Source organism: Myotis yumanensis, unplaced genomic scaffold (genome assembly GCF_028538775.1).
Source record: "Myotis yumanensis isolate MYYU_CA2020_CCGP unplaced genomic scaffold, mMyoYum1.0.hap1 SCAF_18, whole genome shotgun sequence".
In the NCBI taxonomy this organism is placed as follows: Eukaryota; Metazoa; Chordata; class Mammalia; order Chiroptera; family Vespertilionidae; genus Myotis; species Myotis yumanensis.
The window spans coordinates 838,024-860,752 of NW_027223769.1; the positions used below are offsets into that span (position 1 = coordinate 838,024).

The 22,729-nt window shown below is 41.9% G+C and overlaps 1 protein-coding gene across 1 annotated transcript; it reads left to right on the forward strand.

Moving 5' to 3' along the window:
• The first annotated feature begins 415 nt into the window (after positions 1–415).
• Positions 416–5,303, forward strand: LOC138997291 (cell adhesion molecule CEACAM21-like). Its single transcript, XM_070398896.1, has 2 exons — positions 416–668; positions 5,026–5,303. Exons 1-2 carry the CDS (start codon positions 416–418, stop codon positions 5,301–5,303), a joined length of 531 nt encoding a protein of 176 aa, XP_070254997.1.
• Positions 5,304–22,729: the final 17,426 nt, after the last annotated feature.

The following is a 22,729-nucleotide window of genomic DNA, read 5'->3' on the forward strand; positions in this document are numbered from 1 at the left end:
AACAGAGAGTCTTTAGGGAAGTGTTCCATGAAGGTGCCTCCCATGGACACCCCTAAGTGTCAGCAGGGATCTGAGGGCAGTGAGTGGGTGAGCTGAACAGATACCTGGAAAAGAGACTGAGAAACAGAAAAAGTAACAGGTTCACAGGTGCTGAAGTATTGGTGGTCATGCTGTTGACCTTGACCACACTCACACACACACAAACTCACACACACCAAAGCTGAGATGAAGAGACCTGTTCCAAATCCAGGGCCTCATCTTTCCATCCCAACACATAGATCCAAATATTGATCAATTTCTCTCTTCCCTCCTAGTTTCACTCTTAAATTTCTGGAGCCTGCCCACCACTGCCCAACTCGCTATTGTGTCAACCAATGCTGCCGAAGGGAAGGATGTGATTCTTCGTATCCGCAATATGCCTCCCGATGCTATAGGCTTCACGTGGTACCGGGGGGAAGGGGCAAACTACTATCATCATATTGCAACTCTCACAACACACGTAAAAATTTATAAAACAGGGTATGCATACAGCGGTCGAGAGAAAATAAACTATGATGGAACCTTGCAATTAAAGCAGGTCACCCAGAAGGACACAGGAATCTACACCGTAGTAGTCTACCTTCCAGGCTCAATAAAAGAAATAGGATTTGGACGCCTCAATGTGTACGGTGAGTGATTGCTCTCTGACCTCTGGATGTTGGGTGGGTGAACACACAGGGCTGACAGCCCTCAACTCTGCCTCCGTCCCCCTCTGCATCATCTCCCAGGTTGGGTTTGGGCATTTAGTGCAGGACACGCAGTGGAGACAAACTTTCTAAGATCAGAGTTCCCTTTCAGGATTCTAGCCCTGCAGACATTCTCCCGAGAGAAGGGCCAGTCTTATGGGAGCCTCTCAGCAGAGACAGACCAGTCTCAGTCCAGTTCCCTCGGCCCCTCCCCATGACCATGACCCTGAGAAAGACCCGGCAGGGCTCGGCCAGGGCCCATCCTGAGGAGCCCCCTGCAATCCTCATAAAGAAGCTCAGCTTTGGCAGCCCTGCCCAGACTCCAGTCCCAGGGCTTCTGACTCCAGGGTGCCTGAGGATCCTGTGTCATTTTGGGGTTAACCTCCTGGGAATGGCTGAGTGGGCACAATGGTTTCTCAGGTGACTGAGTCACAAGGATTTTGAGCTGCTCAGAAGCCAGAGCTCAGGCCCATGAGCCACATCTGGATAGGGGTGGTGCTTCACCTGAGACTGAGTGTGGCTAGCACAGATGGACAAGGTCCCCAGGCCATTTGTGAACTACACTGAAACATTTAGGAGAGCTCAGAGAAAGCTCAGAATCACATGGAACAAAAAAGAGGAAAGATGATCCTGGCAGCTCCTCATCCACCAGGGTTCAGCCCAGGAGATTCTCTGTTGGAGTTGATCAATAACAGATATCCCTCATTTGAGCAGCTCCCCTTTATCCAATGTTTAGTCAGATACTGTGAATATTTTATTGTTAATACACTGACACCTTGGCAGTCAAATGTTCATCGTACTGCACTGAGAGGAAACCAAGGCACAGGGAGATATAGTCACTAAAGCAGAGCCACACAGACAATGGGAGTGACTGAAGGTCTGTCTGCAGCGATTACCTCTCCTCCATCCCAGAGCGATCCCTAAAGCAAACATTGCTAGATCTTCCCTTAGGCACCCCCAGTTCAGAGAGAGAAACTGTGGTCTAGAAAATAACACCAAATGGAGAATTAATTTATTTGTACTCTAGAACAAAATTAACTGCAGTAACAATCAGTCAGTGCTGGGAACACCCAGACCTTCCACTCAGCTGGATGATCCACCCCTCCCTGCACTGGAGGTAAAACCACTGATTTGTTTCCTGATGCGTTGGTGTCATTCCCACTGGATATAAAGGAAAGGACTTTGCCTGCTCGCTCCCCATTTTACACTTGTAACCAGCTAAGGGATCAAGATGTAACACTCGGTTGTTTTGATGAATTAGGAAGAAATAAATGGCTCCTGAAGGAAGGAATGAGCTAAAACCTCTTCAGAGGCTGAAACCTGGATGCAGTCCTTGGAATTCTGGCCACATGGGAAAGGCTCCCTGTCACTCCAGGGTTTGAGACCCATTTCTCAGACCCTTTGCTGTTTTCTAGAAATAGTCCTTCTTGCTATTGCTCTTAGGCCCTGGGGTATTAATAGTAATTTTTGCATATGGTGGAATTTTAAGATCTTTCCAAATTTCAATCTCATAACCACCAAACGCAAATGGTCCACAAGTGTCCGAATGGCAGCAATCCATGTTCCCCTCTTGCATTTGTCACCCCTTCTGCTAATGATGAAGGGCAAAGCATATGTTTCTGCTGCCACAATCAGATCCTGCCTGTCCCTTCACTCCTTTCTCGCTCATTCCTTGGGCTCTGCTCTATCATTTATTGGCTCACTGGCTCATGTCAGTCACACTAACCTTGGAAGGCCTGACCCTGCTCTTGGCCCCGGGGCCTGAGTAGTCAACTAACCACAGGTTTGATCCTGGTCCCCTCTTTTATTTCTGCTCCAATATGAGTCTCTATGATGTCCTGGGATATGGTGCCTCTTAGAAAAACACCTCGGCTGGGTAATGAAGGTCTGTGCAGCTGGAAAAAATTGCAGTCAGCTGGTCAGTGAAGAACTAGGAGGGGTGTGGGAGGATTAGGGGGAGAGAGGTGTCTCTAACTCTAGGTTCTCTGTTTTTTCACAACCAAATGTGGCTAATCAATTGAATGGTTCCCTTCATTTGTTGAAAAGACTGTCCTTTCTACATTGAACAGTCTTGGCTTCTGACAAAGGCTGTGCTTTCTCCCAGATATAGAGGATTTAAGTTCTCTGAGGGCTCAGAGCCCCAGGCATTTGTCTTGTGATACATAGACCTGCCTTATTCCCTTAAGTTGACTGAGAGGTGAGAGGTGCCAACACTGATTGAAGAAGGCTTGGAGGACTCAAATGTCCCACAGGGCAGTGTTCTCCTGTTACCTGCTCAGTGCAGTTACCCACACTCAATTTCACAAGCATCAACTTTGAGAGATTTGATTTATATTTTACTAATGATAGCGATTTTGAGCATCTTTTCCTGGGCTTACTGTCCATTTATATATCTTCTTTAGAGAAATGTGTATTCATGAGGTTTGCCCATTTTTTAAATCAGTTTATTTGGTGTTGCTGTTGTTGTGTTGTAGGATATCTTTATATATTCTGCATATTAACCCCTCATCCTATTAATGATTTGCAAAGGATTTTCTACCATTCCACACATCACCTTTCACTCTGTTGATTGTGTCCTTGGATGAACAGAAGTTTTCCATTTTGACAAAAATCTAAATTATCTAATCTTTTCTTGCCTGAGTTTCTAGTTTCATATTCAAGATATCACTGCCAAATACAATGCCATACTGCTTACCCCTATGCTTTCTTCTAAGAGTTTTATAATTTTAGTTCTTACCTTTAGGATTCAATCCATTTTGACTGAATTGTTGTGTATGGTATAAGCAATGGACCCCTTTATTTGTTTGCGTGTAGACATTTCTGTCCAACGGCATTTGTTCAAAATACTGTCCTTTCCCATTGAATAGTCTTGGCTCCCTTATCAAAACCATTTGATCTTGTCTTTTGACAAATAGAAGTCTTTATGCCAGTGTAACTATTTTGATTACTTTCCTTTTGTCGTAGGATTTTAAATTAGTAACTTTGAGAGCTCCAATTTCAATTCATCCTTTTTAAGATTTTTGCAAACATTTGGGATCCACTAAAATTCCACATAAATTCTGGGATGGATTTTTTTTTTATTTCTGAAAAAAAGTAATTGGGATTTTGATAGGGATTGTTTCAAATATGTAGATAGATGGTGGTCTTGGAATCAATGAACATGGATGCCTTTCCAGTTATTTGTTTCTTCTTTACTTTTAGAAATGTTTGGTAGTATTCAGTGTATTCATCTTCCACCTTATTATGTTTAACCCTAAGCATCTAGTCTTTTTGATGCTATTGTAAATGGAACTATTTTCTTTATTTTATTTGAGGATTGTTCATTTTTGTTTAAAGAATGGAAATGATGCTGAGTGTTGATTTTGTCTCTGGCGACTTCATCTTTTTTATTAGTTATAATAGTTGTTTTAGGTATGTATGTGGTGAAATCTTCAGGGTGTTCTACAATAAGGTTATGTTTTCTCTTTTAAAAAGATATTTTCTTACCCCTCTCTAAATTATCTATCTTCTTGCTTGATTTTTCTGACTAGTTGAATTAGGGGAAAAACAGAATCCATGTCTTATTAATGATCTTAGTACTGTTTTCAGAGGTTCTCCGTGGAGTAATGTATTAGCTGTGGACACTCATGTGTGGTCTTTACCATATTAAATAATTTCCTCTTATTCCTACAGTTTCAATCTTTTTTAAAATCATAACCATTTCTCTTTAGTCATTTATTTTACCATTATATGCAATCAGCAGGCCTGCAAATAAAGTCCTGTTCAGACTGAGGAGTCCTATAGATGGAACTTATCCAGAACCAAGGTCATGAAGACTGGGTTGGGCCATCTTTATTGCCTAATGAGTTATTTAACAAAATAGTTAAATACCGGTTCACTTTCTGTAAAGTCCCCTTGGCCCCAGTAGTAGGCAGAAGTGGTAAGATTGCCTTTCCCAACATACATGGAATTAAGTCAAAAGAACTTCTAGGAAAGCGTCAGTAAAAGCTCATGAGAGGAAAACTCCACCTTACAGTGAGGATATAGGACACGTGGGCCGCGAAATGGTTCCCTGTGTTGATACTACAAAGATGTCTATGGGAACAGGTCAGGGTTGATCTGGGTTCAGAGAAGAGTTCCAACACTTGTCTTACACATCGTCCCAAAACAAAGACAATTGTCCTTCTGCAGAGATGAGAACCATCCTCTGGTGACTTTACAGAGCTCACAGTGGACTCTGAGTGGGTAAGACGTCTGAGGAGCTAGCATGGCCCATGTCCCAAGCTACTCTCAATTACCCATGCCTTCTATTTCTCCACAGAGCCATTGAGAGTGCCCACCCTCCTAGCCAGCAACACCACAGTCATGGAGCATAAGGATTCCGTGGTCCTCACCTGCTACACAAATGCAGTCTCCACCCAGTGGTTCTTCAATGACATGGATCTGGAGCTGACGGAGAGGATGAAGCTGTCCTGGAATGACAGAACCCTCACCATCGACCCTGTCAGGAGGGAGGATGCTGGGAATTACCAGTGTGAAGTGTCCAACCCCATTAGTTCCGCTTACAGTGCGCCGGTTAAGCTGGATGTAAAATATTAGTGACCCTCCTCCTCTCCTATATGTTAATAAACTCTAAATATTCTTTTGTGCCCTTTAAATGGATTTGTTGTGAGAGTGGAAAGTCCTTAGAAGATTTGCATTGAGTCAATAAATGCTCAAAAAAGAGAGCTGACATTGTCATTATTGTTGACTTAAGCTGACAGTCTATACCAGATCCCACTTCTTTGTGGTCTAAGTTGTACCTTCTCCACAGTGGAGGTGAAACCAAGTCTTCAAGAGAATGGCAGTGGCTGTGTGATTACCCTGGGTGCAAGTGATGGGTTTGCATAAATCCAATCTCTGTCCCTCCTCCAGGGGGACATGTAGTGGATGCCCAGCCACTGTTGTTGGCAATGAGAATGGACAGGAGGACACACATGTGGGTAACAACACTGATCTTTTTTTCTCCCTGTTTGACTTATTTCAAAAAATTTCTTAAGTCTTTTTGAGTATTTTTAATTATATGGCTATAGACTTATTTGCATAAAGTAAATAGGACTCTGTCTTCCTTGTTAATAGGGTATAATTGGAAACCTTAGTAATACAACCAAGGCTTTGGCTCAAATGTCCTAGTTCAGACTGATGCCCACAGAATTAGAAATGACCTCACCTTTCATGGAGTTAAATTTGACCTGCGGGGTTTTTTGGAATCTCTTGGAGATGAGGGCATTACCCAAAGCTCGAGGGTGAGGCTTCCTAACCTCAAGAGGCTGTTAGAACTCCCATCTTCAGTTTCATAGAAGCATCAGAGCGAAGTATGTGGTAAATGTCAGTTCCTCTGCACTTCGGTCACTAATCAGGCCAAATCCAGTGGGACCAGCCATGTTGTAGGATGGAGAATACTCTTCTTCCTTGGAGGTGACTTGTGGTCAAAACAAAGGTGACTGTAGAGAGCAATGTAATGTCTCCGTGGAGAACTCTAGAACTACAGTATTCTGGGGGATCAGATCCTGGCTGTGTTCAGCATCTCTCAGGTACTTTGCAACTGTTTTTAAATTGCTGGGGAATTGCACCTCTTTATACATTGCTGGAAATGATAAAGATGTCAACTGGGTCTTGGCTAAAGGAGGTTTAGTTGTGTTTCCCTCCACTGTGCAGAAAGCAGTTTTGTTCTGAACTAGAGGCCTTAGTGTTCCCTCAGAGTCACTAATCTTTACACAGTTTCTTCCTGACAACATGCCTTTGTCTTCCATCCTTAGACCATCTCTTTCATAAATGTAATTAGTAATTGCAGGTTCTTTCTCTGCACTTTTGAAATATACATAAGTCTCCTCAAAAGCTTCTTGCCAGTGTTATGACCCAGAGAATAACTGTCTCAAGGACCTGGCCCCATCCATTTGAAATGTGATCCTCCTGGTGTCCCTGTGTCCCAGTCTCTGAGGGAGAGTAGGAGCCTAACTTGGGTGGGGACATTTACAACCAAGATGTGAAAAGACCTCCTGCCAGGTCTTCAGGAGATGGTTTACATTTCCTTTCTGTAAAGCCGATTAGCAAACACAGATGCCTATAATTCCCTCTTCTTAAAATCTCCCCAGGTTTTTCTTTCAGGGGTGTTGAGTTTCATTTCACTGCCCTATTGCATGGTTCTGAAGAATGTCTTCCTTACCTCTTTAAAGGTGTTGGACACCTGTTTTACTTTGTCATCATCTACCTGTAACTAGCTGATCCTGTCATTTTGCTCACATTGTCCACCCTAACCTTATTTTCAAATCTTCCAATTTCCTTCCTTATCAGGCTAAAATCCTCCACATAAATGTCTCCAGTTCTCCTGCCTTTCTTCTGACTTGGCATCCACAGCAGCATCTGACATGACTTTGTAGATGCTTTTGAGGCTCCAAGTTGCCTCAGGATGGCCTTTGCACCAGAATCTGAGAAGACATGCAGGCCTGAAAGGGCACACGTCCACAGGGACCAAGCAATCAAGAGTGTTCACATTTATTTCCACTGCACCTTCAAGGAACAAGATCACAGAGATTTTAACAAATATTCTGTCTTGAACTTTAGTAACTCTAGTAAACATGCTGGTCCCGGACATATCAGCCACCCACAGGCTGTCACTAAAAGATGCTGTTTTTTATCCCCCGTGATAAAAATATACAAATACCCAGGGACACCAGGACACCTTGAGCTCAGGCCAGACAGGTGTCCTCATACATTGTTTTCTTCATTGTTTTTACAATCGCCAGGTGCCGATTCTTAGAGAATCCACATCCAGAATCTGGGAAATGGAAATAAATCTTTCCTGTGCCTTGAGGCCTCTGGGGTATTTAGTTATACTCCTGTGAGAGCTAGCCAGAGGTGGATTGTGGGTTAGCAGAAGTGGGCTTGAAGGGGAGCTGTTGAGTCATAGGATCTGTTCAGAGCCAGGATGATAAATTGTAAAGCCTGGAGGATTTGGAGATATTAGGCATTATATGAGTTCATGGGGAACTAAAGGTGCCCTGCAGGTGGGCTCTTTTTGGGAGGGCTTATTCTGGGGCTGAGGGATATGAGTGAGGGGCTACTTTCTACATGTTGAGTGAGAAGCCACTGGAGCTGGTGCAGTGAAGTGGGAATGCCGTTCTCCCAAACTTGGATAGGCGAAAGGGGTGAGACACCGGGTTGGGGGAAAGAATAAGATTCTTGAAGATTCATATTAGTGTCCTGACATTTGTGACAAGAAGAGAGCACCAAATATACTGGCTGGCAGGAGTTATGGAATATACATAAAACAAGAATCAAGAAGAAAATGCAAATGATAATCTTGTAGAGATTTAGGAGTCTGAAAAGTGAGGAGGATGGGGACACCTTGAATGCAGAAGATGAGACTAGGAATGTGGTTTTTGAGCCAGGAAATTACTTGAAGTCCAGGGTAGTCAGAATAGAACAGGGCTTGGCATGGAGCCTGGGGAAAGTGGGGAATGCAAGGCAGGCTTGGGGGTGAGGACCAAATTGTGGGCCAGAGGTGTCCATCTTCCAGCTTCAACCCAGGAGAGATGTCTGCATTTGGCTCTCAAAGCAGTTTCCCCACTACCTGGGAGAGCCATGAAAGGCCAATCTCCCCTCTATACAGCAAGATGTGCCTCAACTGAGTAAACATGTTAGCCATGTCCCTGGGTATTTGTGTGTCAGTGGGTAAGTCTGACTAGGAGCCTGGGGACAGGCAAGGAAAAGGCTGACGGTATGTGTATGTTGGGGAGAAGAAATTGAGGGCAGGCTAGAACTTGGAATGTGTGGAGTATTTTCCTTCTTTGTTGACTAGGAGAGTAACTTTCTGTGATTCCACAGTTAAGAGCTCTGTTGTAGATCACAGGGATGGAGTGGTAGCTACCCACCTGTCCTTGTCTAGTCCAGGATGTGTCACTTCCATCAGTGATGCATGCTTCTCTCCTCAACTGAACTTATGTTGGTGGGTGTGGTAGAACCCAGGTTATTATGGGCAGTTCTGCCAACCTGGTCACATTACAGACCACATTCAGACTCTCCATCTCTCGTCAGGCCTAAGAGCCTCTTGGGAGCTGTTGTTATATTGCTGTAGAAGATATGGCCTCATTCGCAAGGAGTGTGCCCAGGAGTAATTACTTTATTAGGTCTCACCAGAGGTTTCACAAAGCACCTGTCATTCTTCTAACATCAATTAGCAACTTGTCCTTTTTTTCTGGAGGGTACATCCAGCATGGCCCAGACTAGTGGAGCCATCTGTGGCATATCCCTGAATGGTCACAGATGTGGATGGCCTTATAGCTTATGCTTTGCTTAAACTGCTGATCACAAGAGTTGATCCTGATTCTGGCGTCACTGTCATCACTGATGTCATTGTCTTAGAGCATCAACGTTAACAGGCATCACTTCCACTCTTTGGAGCACACGTGTCTTACTAAAGCATTTAGAAACTTACAGTTTTGTTTTTTCTTTAGCAGGAAAGCCTCTAGTTCTCGCCATTTGCTGGAGTTCAACCCCAGCAGGTCCAGGGGTCCCCAAAGGTGTGGACGGAGTCGGCGAAGAAGGAATGACACGAAGACAGCCTTCAGTTGATCAGCAGCCTAGTCAGGACCTCTAGCCAGGATCTCCAGCCAAAGTTCTGGTCGGAGCTCTGGTTAGGAACTGATGAGGATCTAATGAGGATCTGATCTTTATTGTCTTGTTACATCCGTATTTATACCAGCCGATTTTATTCCTGTAAATTTCTATTACAAAGGTTAGGGCGTTTCTTATCTCCATTCCAGGGAGTAAAGATTATGTAGCTTAACTACCCGCCTGGCACTTAATTAAAGGGTTGTATCCCCTCCCTAACCTCAGGGAAAGATCCCCACCTGGGGAAACAACCTTTCTCGGAGAGGTGACCTTGGTTAAAACACATGGCGCTAAAGGGAGCAAACATATTAAGAACAGTATGCTATATACGGCAGGTCCATTGAAACATATGCTGTGCAGATGTTTCTTTCCTGCAGCGACTGTGTCAAGCAGCAAGGATGGACCGGCTTCCAGCCGCCATTTTTATGACTTGAGTTTGGCATTGAATTAACTTGGAGAATGAACACTTCCATTTGCCCTGGTAGGTAGGGGCGATTCATGGGATCATAATTCGTGCAGCCACTTAGAAGGGCCTGTGGCGGGTTTATTAGTCTGCTTTTGTCATCCTGAAATTCTTAATTTGAACAAAGAGCCCAGAACTTTCAGGTTACTTTTCATAGTCCTGCCCCTACACCTGACCATTGGTTGGGAAAATTCTGTAATGTGACCACCAGAGAGCAGTACAGCAGCAAGGAAACCTGGAGAAGCTGTGAAGGAATGTAGAGAAGTATTTGCCTTTTTCTACTCTGTTTATGGCATTTCCAGTGTCTAATGAGCAGGACCATCCCACGCCCACCTCTGTAGCTCACGAAAGGAAGGTTCTCTGTCTATGATGTTCTCTGGAGATTCAAATTAAAAGAAATCTCAGGTAGTTGGCTCAAATGTGAATGGCATTAAAAAGACACAATAAGTCTACATTAAATATTGGTCTTTAGAAAAATACTGGAGAGACAGGATGGAGAGGGGAGAGAGAGAGAGAGAGAGAGAGAGAGAGAGAGAGAGAATTGGTGATGAGAAAGAAATCAGGTGAGTTTTCATCTACCAAGAGGAAAGACTTTGCAGTAGATAATTCAAAAAATTAGTAAATAAACTCAAAGAATGTCATTTAAAAAACTTTGCTTCCATCCAGGGGAGTTCTCATTGTTTGGGGCAGATATCCTCAGTATGGCCCATAGAAACCAGCACCTTCGGTGATAACTTTTAACAGAACACACAGAGACACAGGGCTTATCAGGCAACATTCAGTGTTGTCACAAATACTATGAAGAATATCCAACAGGAGAGAGATGCGACCTGGCTTTGCTTACAGTGTGAATATCAGACATGGAATAACTTTTTCATGTTCCACCTGCAGGAGTTAAAATCTCCTTGGGTTGTAGAGGGTCACCTCAAAACAATTTACCTTCTCTGGGCCTTCAAACTGATTAAGATTGGTCCTTGAAGCCCAAACGACTTGGCTCTTTGTCCAAATGATATATAATGGGCACTGGCATATTCATTGTACTTGTTTTGTTATATTTTTATATCAGGAGGATAAAATTAAAATAAATGGTGATAGAAATAAAATAAAATAATATAAAATGTAAAAGAATAAAAATTACAATTCTCAGTTCATTAACCAGACCATAACTGGTCTGCCTTACTTTTAAAGAAAAGTATTACTTACTTAAGTTAACTTTTATGTATTGGGAAGGAGACTAAAGTTGCAGTTTCCCGAATGATCTCTAAGGGCAGGACTGGAGAATTGATTTGCTAAAACATTGCTGTTACGGAGGAGAAAATGGCGGAGGCTTAGACGGACGTGTTGGTGCTTCGTCCCGGACCAGATAGGGGCGAGCAGCTGAAACGGGTAACAATCAGCCCGATCAAGCTGGGGAGGTTCAGCTGAGAGACAGTCTGCAGCCAGGAAAGACAGAAAACTCCTAAAAAATGCAGATGGTTAGAGATTGAGGCTGAAACCTCCCTCTGGGCGCCAGCGCAGCGGCGAGACCGCGCCATCTCAGGCAGCGTTTACCAGCATCCAGAGATCGGCTACTAACCCGGAGGCAACGATTCACAAACAGCGCGACTGCAAGAGCCAAGGGGAGACCGGCACCCCTCCACGGAAAGGTTAGACTTACCTCAAAGGTGCGGTTCGCAGTTCAGGTTGGAGCGAGGAACGCGCGCGCGGGCGCAGGGGGAAATCTGCGTCCGCCAAAATCCGCGCTCTCCAAAATCCGTGCCTATAGAGGCCAGCGTGTCTCGCAAGGGGGGAGGGCTCCCGCAGGGCTGCTGCCAGAAGGTAACACTATAAATGAGCCCATAGTTGGACTGGACAAAAGGGCTGCCTCAGAGTTTCCCTGATAGCCGGCTACTTGTTGTGGCCAGGGGCTTGAGCGCGCGCAGACACTCCGCGCGGTTCTGGAGGGTGGAACCCTGCGAGTTCGAACAGCTTCCCAGGCTCTAGTTTACATACTTCCTCTTACTTCTGTGAGTTTGATTGTTGAGCCCAGTGCATGTGAGTGCCCAGTTGGGGTCACTAGCAGAGCTTGTAGGGGAAGATTGATTTTGGGGAGCCTGGGAAACAGAGCTGGGAGTGGCGCCGGGGGAACCACCTCTGGGCGGAGCTGGTTCAGGTACAATAGAGAACTGGTTGGAGAGAACTTATAGCCTCAGAGGTCAACCCAGACACACTGCCACCCAGAGGCAGAGCCACGAACTGACTCCTCTATAAATACAGATAAGGCATTAAGGACTGTGGCTTGCAACAAGGAGGAGCAGTGTATCAGAGGGAAAGTCAACATTCTCCTGAATTCCGGGCATGCCAATAAGAAGAGTAGAAGATCTGAAGCACCTGCATTAATGCACATTTTTATTTTTATTTTTTTAAATTACTTTTTCTCCTTTTAACTAAGAAAACATTTTTCTTTTTCTTTTTTTTTTTTCTTTTTTTCTTTTTTTTTTCTTTTTTCTTTTTCTCCATCACCCGATTTTGCCCTTTCAGCTACTACATTTTTATTTTTAACTAGTATTATTACTGCTACCATTTTACCAGTTTTTAAAGTGTCATCTTATCTTGTCTTTATTTTATTTTGGGACTAATGTTCTCCATTCTATTTTCATCGTTCCTTTAGCAACATTTTTCTCTACCTCAATTTGCCTCTGTGCTAAACAATCTTCCCCACTTTTTCCCTTTTGCTGTCCTGTTTCTCTTACCCTACTCCAGCTTTAGATCTTCCCTATTCTTTTTACCCTCTGTCAAAATTTAACCCTGCTTAAATATCCTATGTCCAATCCCCTGTTCTAAATCCTTATACACCTTTCCCTTATCTTCCTTCACTATCCATTTTTTTTCTCTCTCTTCTTCTTTTTTTCTCTCTCTATTGTTTTATCGTTGTTTGCCTGATTGACGAGTATATTGTTTTTCTTTTTTTTTTCTTTTTTTTGATTGTTTGTGAGGTTAGACTGCTTATTCTTTTTATTTTTATTTTCCTGCCCCTCCCTCTCCCCCCCCGCCCCCCCCGGTTATTTCTGCGCTTCTCTGTCCCCTTGCGTCGCTTGATATTATTGGTTGTTTGTAGTTTGTATTCATCTCCAGGAATCTGTTGCTGCAATTTGTTGTTATTAGTGGCGGACCTATAGGAGTTTTCTCCTCACATAAATAGTCTCTCCCCCTTCTACACTTCACTCTCTTTTCTCTCTTACTTTTTTTCTTCTTCTTTTTTTTTCTTTCTTTTTTTCCTCCTCTTTTTCCCCTCCCTTTTCCAATCTCATTTTTGCACTCCTTTTTTTTCTTTCTTTCTTTTTTCTCTTCTACCTTTTTCTCTTCTCTCCCCCTTATCTCCCAACCCTCTTACCTCGGGTGGCCACCTTTATTTGGGGTTAGTAATATCGTAAATACAATAGTGTTCAGTGCCTGGTACGTTGTGCCTTGTTGTGTTGTATTTTGTGCCTCTAAATCAACGCAACAGATTCAAGCAACAGCGGCCTCCTGATCACCACACGCTCTGCCTGGGGAACAGTTGCTGCATCTGAAGCCTCCCTCCACCAGCCAGAAGAGCCACCACAACTGTGAACAGCACCCATCAGAGGCCCTGCTATCAACAGAGGAGCCGCTGCTACCACAACCGCCCAAGGAGCAACCACAGACCGAGGAGCCACTGCCACCCAGGGAGCAGCCACTGCCACCCAGGGTCCAGCCACTGAACGATTCAACAACTAGTAATGTCAGTGAGATCAAACATGGGTAGACAAAGAAACCCCCAAAGGAAAGAAAAGGAGGACTCGCCAGAAAAGCAGCTAAGTGAGACAGAGATATGCAACATGACGGAAAAAGAATTCAGAATAAGGTTCCTAGAGTACATGCACCGGATGTTCAAGAAGCAAAAAGAAACAGATGAAAAACTCAACTACGTATGCAAGAAGCTAGAAGAAACAGATGAAAAAATCAACAACTTAAGTAAGTCCCAAGAAGAAATGAAGAGCGACTTAGCTGCAATAAAAAACACCATTGAAAGTATCAATAGTAGACTGGGAGAAGCGGAGGACCGAATCAGTGAATTAGAAGACAAGGAAGCAAAACACACTCAAACTGTACTGCAAATGGAGAAAAAAATTAAAAGACAGGAGGAGAGCCTAAGGGAGCTTTGGGACAACATGAAACGAAGCAACATACGAATAATAGGGGTGCCAGAACAACAGAAAGATGAACATGGATTAGAAAACCTATTCGAAGAAATAATATCAGAAAACTTCCCTGAGGTGGGGAAGAAAAAAGTCACACAAGCCCAGAGAGTCCCAAACAAGGTGAACCCGAAAAGACCCACACCAAGACACATCATAATTACCATGGCAAATGTTCAGGATAAAGAGAGAATCTTACAGGCTGCAAGAGAGAGACGGAAAGTAACATACAAGGGATCTCCCATTAGATTATCAAATGATTTCTCAACAGAAACACATCAGGCCAGAAAAGAATGGACGGAAATCTACAAAGTGATGCAAAGCAAAGGACTGAATCCAAGAATACTCTATCCAGCAAGGCCATCATTCAAAATTGAAGGGGAAATAAGAAGCTTCACAGACAAAAAAGGGCTAAGGGAGTTTATCACCACCAAGCCAGCCATGCAAGAAATGCTAAAGGGACTGGTGTAAAAGAAGAAATATCAAGCTCAGAAAGAAAACAGCCACACACACACAAAAAAAAGAAATGGCTACAAACAAGTACCTTTCAATAATAACTTTAAATGTAAATGGACTAAATGCTCCAAATAAAAGACATCGAGTGGCTGAATGGATAAAAAAACATGACCCATACATCTGCTGTCTACAAGAGACCCACCTCATTGGAAAGGACTCACACAGACTGAAAGTGAAGGGATGGAAAAATATCTTTCACGCAAATGGAAAGGAAAAGAAAGCTGGGGTAGCAATACTTATATCTGACAAAATACATCTCAAAGTGAAGGCCATAACCAGAGATAAGGAAGGCCACTTCATAATACTAAAGGGATCAATACAACAAGAAGATATAACCCTGGTAAACATATATGCACCCAATGCAGGAGCACCCACATACATAAGAAAACTTCTGGAAGATATCAGGGGAGATATCGACAATAACACAATCATAGTAGGGGACTTTAATACACCACTGACATCACTGGATAAATCCGCTAGACAAACAATCAGCAAAGAAACAGCAATCCTAAATGACTCACTAGATCAGATGGACTTAATTGACATCTTCAGAACACTACACCCCACAGCTGCGGAATATACATTCCTCTCAGGTGCTCATGGGACATATTCAAAAATAGACCACATATTGGGCCACAAGCAAAGTCTCCACAAATTCAAGAAGATTGAGATCATAAAAAGCATCTTCTCAGACCACGATGGCATAATGTTAGAAATAAACTACAATAAAAACAACCCAAAATACTCAAACACTTGGAAGCTGAATAGCATGTTATTAAATATTGATTGGGTTACCGATGACATCAAAGAAGAAATTAAAAACATCCTGGACACTAATGACAATGAAAACACAACAATCCAAAACCTCTGGGACACAATGAAAGCAGTCTTGAGAGGGAAGTTTATAGCTCTACAGGCCTATCTCAAAAAACAAGAAAAACTGGTAGTTAATCATCTAACTCTACAACTCAAAGAATTAGAAAGAGAGCAACAAGAAAACCCCAGAGTGAGCAGAAGGAAGGAGATAATAAAGATTAGAGCAGAAATCAATGACATAGAGACCAAAAAAACAATACAGAAAATCAATGAAACCAAGAGCTGGTTCTTTGAAAGGATAAACAAGATTGACAAACCCCTCGCCAGGCTCACCAAGAAGCAAAGAGAAAGGTCCCAATAAACCAAATCAGAAATGATAGAGGCGAAATAACAACAGACCCCACAGAAATACAAATGATTGTTAAACAATACTACGGGCAACTCTACTCCAACAAACTAGACAACCTGGAGGAAATGGACAAATTCCTAGAAAAATACAACATTCCAAAACTCAATCAGGAAGAATCTAAAAACCTCAATAGGCCAATAACTATGGAAGAAATTGAAGCAGTCATCAGAAAGCTTCCAGCAAACAAAAGCCCAGGGCCAGACGGCTTCACAGGGGAGTTCTACCAAACATTCAAGGAAGAACTAAAACCTACCCTCCTCAGACTACTACAAAAAATTCAAGAGGAAGGAACACTTCCAAGCTCATTCTATGAAGCCAGCATCACCCTAATACCAAAACCAGGTAAAGACATCACAATGAAAGAGAATTACAGGCCAATATCCCTCATGAACATAGATGCCAAAATCCTCAACAAAATCTTAGCAAATCGGATCCAGCAGCACATCAGAAGGATCATACACCATGACCAAGTAGGATTTATCCCAGAGATGCAAGGATGGTACAACATCCGTAAATCAATAAATGTGATACATCACATAAACAAATTGAAAGAAAAAAACCACATGGTCATATCAATTGATGCAGAAAAAGCATTCGACAAAATCCAACACCCATTTTTGATAAAAACTCTCAGAAAGGTGGGAATAGAAGGATCATACCTCAACATAATAAAAGCCATATATGACAGCCCCACAGCCAACATCATACTCAATGGACAAAAACTAACACCATTTCCCCTAAGAACAGGAACAAGACAGGGATGCCCACTCTCACCACTCCTGTTCAACATAGTACTGGAAGTATTAGCCATTGCAATTAGGCAAGAAGAAGAAATAAAAGGCATCCAAATTGGAAAAGAGGAAGTAAAACTGTCCTTATTTGCAGATGACATGATATTATACATACAAAACCCTAGAGACTCCATCAAAAAGCTACTAGACTTAATACATGAATTTGGCAATGTAGCAGGATACAAAATTAACCCCAAGAAATCTGAGGCATTTCTATACACCAAGAGTGAACTTTCAGAAAGAGAGATTAGAAAAACAATCCCATTTACCATCGCACCAAAAAAATTAAGATACCTAGGAATAAACTTAACTAAAGAGGTTAAAGACCTCTACTCAGAAAACTACAGGACGTTGAAAAAAGAGATAGAGGAAGACATAAACAGATGGAAGAACATACCATGTTCTTGGATTGGTAGAATCAACATCATTAAAATGTCCATACTACCCAAAGCAATCTATAAATTCAACGCACTTCCCATTAAAATACCAATGCCCTTCTTCAAAGATCTAGAACGAACTCTCCAAAAATTCATCTGGAATAAAAAAAGACCCCGAATAGCTGCAGCGATCCTGAGAAAGAACAAAGTAGGTGGGATCTCAATGCCAGATATCAAACTGTATTACAAAGCCACTGTTCTCAAAACTGCCTGGTACTGGCACAAGAACAGACATATAGACCAGTGGAATAGAATAGAGAGTCCAGAAATTAGCCCGAACCAATATGCTCAATTAATTTTTGACAAAGGAGGCAAGAACATACAATGGAGCCAAGATAGTCTCTTCAATAAATGGTGTTGGGAAAATTGGACAGATATATGCAAGAAAATGAAACTAGACCACCAACTTACACCATACACAAGAATAAACTCAAAATGGATAAAGGACTTAAATGTACGACAGGAAACCATAAAAATTCTAGAAGAATACAAAGGCAACAAAATCTCAGACTTATGCCAAAACAATTTCTTCACTGATACAGCTCCTAGGGCAGTTGAAACTAAAGAGAAACTGAACAAATGGGACTACATCAAAATAAAAAGCTTCTGCACAGCAAAAGAAACCATCAACAAAACAACAAGAAAACCCACCTCTTGGGAAAACATATTTGCCAACGTCATATCTGATAAGGGCTTAATCTCCAAAATTTATAGGGAACTCATACAACTTATCAAAAAGAAGATAAACAATCCAATCAAAAAATGGGCAAAGGATCTAAATAGACACCTTTCAAAAGAGGACATTCAGAAAGCCAAGAGACATATGAAAACATGCTCAAAGTCACTAATCATCCGAGAGATGCAAATCAAAACAACAATGAGGTACCATCTCACACCTGTCAGAATGGCCACCATCAACAAATCAACAAACGACAAGTGCTGGAGAGGATGTGGAGAAAAAGGAACACTTGTGCACTGCTGGTGGGAATGCAGACTGGTGCAGCCACTATGGAAGGCAGTATGGAGGTTCCTCAAAAAATTGGAAATGGAACTCCCATTTGACCCTGTGATCCCACTACTAGGAATATATCCCAAGAAACCAGAAACACCAATCAGAAAGGATATATGTAACCAGATGTTCATAGCAGCACAATTCACCATAGCTAAGATCTGGAAACAGCCTAAGTGCCCATCAGTAGATGAATGGATTAGAAAACCGTGGTACATCTACACGATGGAATACTATGCTGCTGTTAAAAAGAAGGAACTCCTACCATTTGCAACATCATGGATGGAACTGGAGAGCATTATGCTAAGTGAAACAAGCCAGTCAATGAAGGAAAAATACCACATTATCTCACTCATTCATGGATAATAAAGACCATTACAAACTTTTGAACAATAATAGATACAGAGGCAGAGCTGCCTCAAACTGATTGTCAAACTGCAGTGGGAAGGCCAGAGAGAGTTGGGGGGCAGGAGGGAGGGGAGTAAGAGTTCAACCGAAGGACTTGTATGCATGCATATAAGCATAACTAATGGACATAAGACACTGGGGGGTAAGGGAGGGTAGGGGTTTGTCAAGGGCGGGGGGGGGAAAAAGGACACTTATGTAATACCCTTTGTAATACTGTAAGCGAAAAAAAAAAATAAATAAAAAATAAAACATTGCTGTTACTTCCTGGATGGAAACACTGGGAAATGGACATGCTGCATTGGTATCAAGCAACAGTCCCTCTGTAGTCTCCATAGCCAGAGTGTGGGAGAGTGTGGGAGAGTCACAACCCACAGAGTACAAAACCGCTTTTCTTCCCCAAAACTCACACATTGATTCTTTTGTCAGAGATTCTACGAACTGCTGTCTCCACCTTCTGAATTTTTTTTCCAAGGGGTTTAGGAGAGAATGAATTCAGCCAATCTGGGGAAACTTTCCTAGACATAATTGGGGCACCTCTATTGTAACGTGTGCAAAACAAAGATCTTTATCCTCCCCACCTCCAAACCTGATCCTCCCCAAATCCTGCTCTTCTCAGTGAAGGTCACATCCATCCTTCCAGGAAATCTTGGCGTTATCCTTGCTGCATCTCTTGCTCTCAATGACCAACATTCTTTGTTTCGGTAAATTTGAATACTTGAGACATATAAGTGAAACACACTGTTCCCGTGCTACATTTTTTATGTTACTCTATGAAAAATAGAGTTGCTTCCACCTCTTGGCTATGGTGAATAATTCTGCAATCAAAATGGATGTGTAAATATCTCTTCAAAGTCCTGCTTTCCATTCCTTTGGATATAAAAGCAGAAGTGAGGTTGCTGGACCACATGGTACATGATAAGTTTATTTCTTATTTGCCTCCAAATTGTTTTCTGTATTAGCTGCAACATTTTGCGTTTTCACCCACACTTGGCCCGGCTCCAATTTTTCCATTTTGTGCCAAAACAGGTTATTTTCTATGTTTCCAATAGTGACCATCCTAATGGGTATACAATGATATCTCATTGTTGTTTGGATTAGATTTCTCTAAGGATCAGTGATGTTGGATATCTTTTCAATAGGGGCCCGATACACAAATGGGGCTTGTTCCTGCCAGCCCCTGCTGCCTCCGCCCTCTCAGCCCGGGCTGCACAGTTGGCAGCCTTGCGGTCTCACCCTCGGCCCACTGATTATTCTGGAAGGTCAATCCACAGACCAGTCTAATTAGCATATTAGCTCTTTATTATATAGAATAACCATGCTGGCCATTTATATATCATCTTTGAAGAAATATGTGTTCAAGTGTTTTGACCATTTTTAAATCAGGTTATTTGATTTTGTTGTTGAGTTGTATGAGTTCTTTGAATATTCTAGATATTAACCCCTCATCTTATATATGACTTGCAAAGTATTTTATACCATTTCATAGGTCACCTTTCACTCTCTTGATTGTGTCTTTGATGAACAGATTTTTTCATTTTGATAATATCCAATTTAACTATTTTTCTTTTTTTACCTGTATTTTTAGAGTCATATTCAAGAAATCATTTCCAATTCAATGTCATGATGCTTCACTCTATAATTTCTTTAATGCGTTTTATAGTTTTGGGTTTCACATTTAGGATTCAATCCCATTTTGACTTAACTGTTGTTTATGGTATAAGCGATGGTCCACTCCATTTGTTTGCATGTGGATGCTGCTGTTCAACACCATTTGTTGAAAAGACTCTTCTTTTTCCACTGAACAGTCTTGGCTCCTTTATCAAAACCATTTGATTGTGTCTTTTGACAAATAGAAGTCTTTATGCTAGTGTCACCATATTTTAGTTACTTCAGCTTTGTATTTGAAATTAGTAAGTGTAAGATGTGCAATTTTGTTCTTTTTTTCTAAGATTATTGAAACAATTTGTGGGTCCATTGACATTTGTTATGAATTTTAAAGTGGATTTTCCTATTTCTGAAAAAAGTCATAGAGAATTAGATAAGGATCATATCAAATAGGAAGATATTTGGGGGTCTTCCAACCCATGAACATGGATGTTTTTCAAGGTATTTTGTTTCTTCTTTACTTTCTTTCAGAGACATTTGGTAGTTTTCAGTGTATGTATCTTCATCTTATTAATAAACTTAATTTTAAGTATTCTAGTCTCTCTGATGCTATTTTAAATGAAACAGTTTTCTTAATTGTATTTTGGCATTGTTCATTTTTGTTGAAAAAATGGAAATGATGCTGAGTGTTGATTTTGTCTCCAACAACTTTGCCTTTTTTTTAGGTCTTAAAAACTTTTTGGTGTGTGTGTGTATGTGTGGTGAAGTTTTTAGGGTTTTCTATATATGATTATGTTGTCTTTTTTTAAAATATAATTTTTCTTCTTCCTTTCCAATTTGGATACGTCTTATTTTATCACCTTGCCTGATTTTTCCAGCCAGTTCTTCCACTACTATAGTTTATAAGTAGGAAAAAGAGCATCCTCACGCTAACTGGTTTGGCTCAGTGGATAGAGCATTGGCCTGTGGACTGAAGGGTCCCAGGATCAATTCTGGTCAAGGGCATGTACCTGGGCTACGGGAACATCCCCAGTAGGGGGTGTGCAGGAGACAGCTGATCTATGTTTCTCTCTCATCGATGTTTCTAACTCTCTATTACTTTCCCTTCCTCTCTGTAAAAAATAAATAAAAAATATTTTTTTAAAAAAGAAAAACAGCATCCTAGTCTTGTTCAGGATGTTAGTAACTTTTTCCAAGTTTCTCCATGGAATGTTGGGTTAGCTGTGGGCTTTCACATGTAGCCTTTATCATATTGAATAGTTTCCTTCTATTCCTACAGCTCCTGTCTTTTGTTAAAACTATAACCACTTCTCTCTAGACACTTATTTTACCATGATATTCAATTTTCAGGTCAGGAAATAAAGTCCTTTTAGACTGAAAAGAAATTTAGCTGGAACTTCTCCACTTCCAAGATCATGAAGACTGGGTTGGGCCATCTTTATTGCGTAAGAAATTATTTAAAAAGAGGTAAATGCCTTTTCACTTTCTATAAAGTTACCTTGCCCCCAGAGATGGACAGAGGTGGTAGCCTGCCTTCCAAAACATACCTGGAATTTTACTTAAAGAGTGGGACCTCATCTTTTTAATAAAAGCTCATGAGTGGAAAATACTACCTGATTATGAGGTTATAGGAAACATCAGCTGGGAAGGTGTTCCCTATGCTGATATTACAGAGATGTCTGGGGAACAGGTCAGGAGTCACTCGGGAGTTACATGGGGTCAGAGAAGAAGTGTAGCCCTCTCCTTACACATTGTCACCTGAAAAAAGACAATTGTTCTTATGCAGAGGTCAGGACCATCATCTGGTGACCTTTACAAAGTTCACTGGGGACTGTGAGTGGCTGAGATGTCTCAGAATGTAGCAGGACCCCAAGTCCCAAGCCCACTCTCAATCAGTCCTAGGTCTTTTCGCAGAGCCCACAAGAGTGCCCACCCTCCTAGAGAGCAACACCACAGTCACAGAGCATGAGAATGCTATGGTCCTTGACATGCTACTCAACTGTGATCCTCACCCAGTGGTTCTTCAATAACATGAGTCTGTAAGAGCATGAAGCTGTCCTGGAGCAACAGAACCCTCACCATAGGAGGGAGGATGCTGGGAACTACCAGTGTGAAGAGTCCAACCCCATCAGTTCTGCTGAAACTGAAGCAGATGAGCTGGATGTAAAATATTAGTGACCTTGATTTCTGCCTCTATGTTATTTAACCCTGAATAAATTTTTTTCACCCTTGAAATAAATTTGTTGTGAAGGTAGAAAGGCCTTAGAAGACTTTAACTGAGTCAATAAATGCTCAAAAATGAGAGCTAGCATTGAGGTTATTGTTGACTGAAGCTAACATTCCACACCAGATCCCACCTCTGATTGGTCCCATTTGAACCATCTCCACAGTGAAGGTGACACCGAGTCCCTCCCAGCAAGGGCATTGTTCATGTGATGACCAGTGGGAGCATGTGATAAGCTTCCAGCAGTCCAAGCTATTTCCCTTCTCCAATGGGTCCTGTGGAAGGTACCTGGACACTGTTTTGGACAGCAAGAATGTACAGGAAGACTCCCATGTGGGTATCAACACTGATGTTTTTCTTCCTGTTTTGCTTCTCCCAAAATATTTCTAAGGCCCTCTTAAATAGTTTTTATTTCTGTGTCTGTGGATCAATTTCCATAAGTTCAGTAGGACACTGTCTTCCTTGTTAATAGGATATAATGAAAATGCTGGTAAAA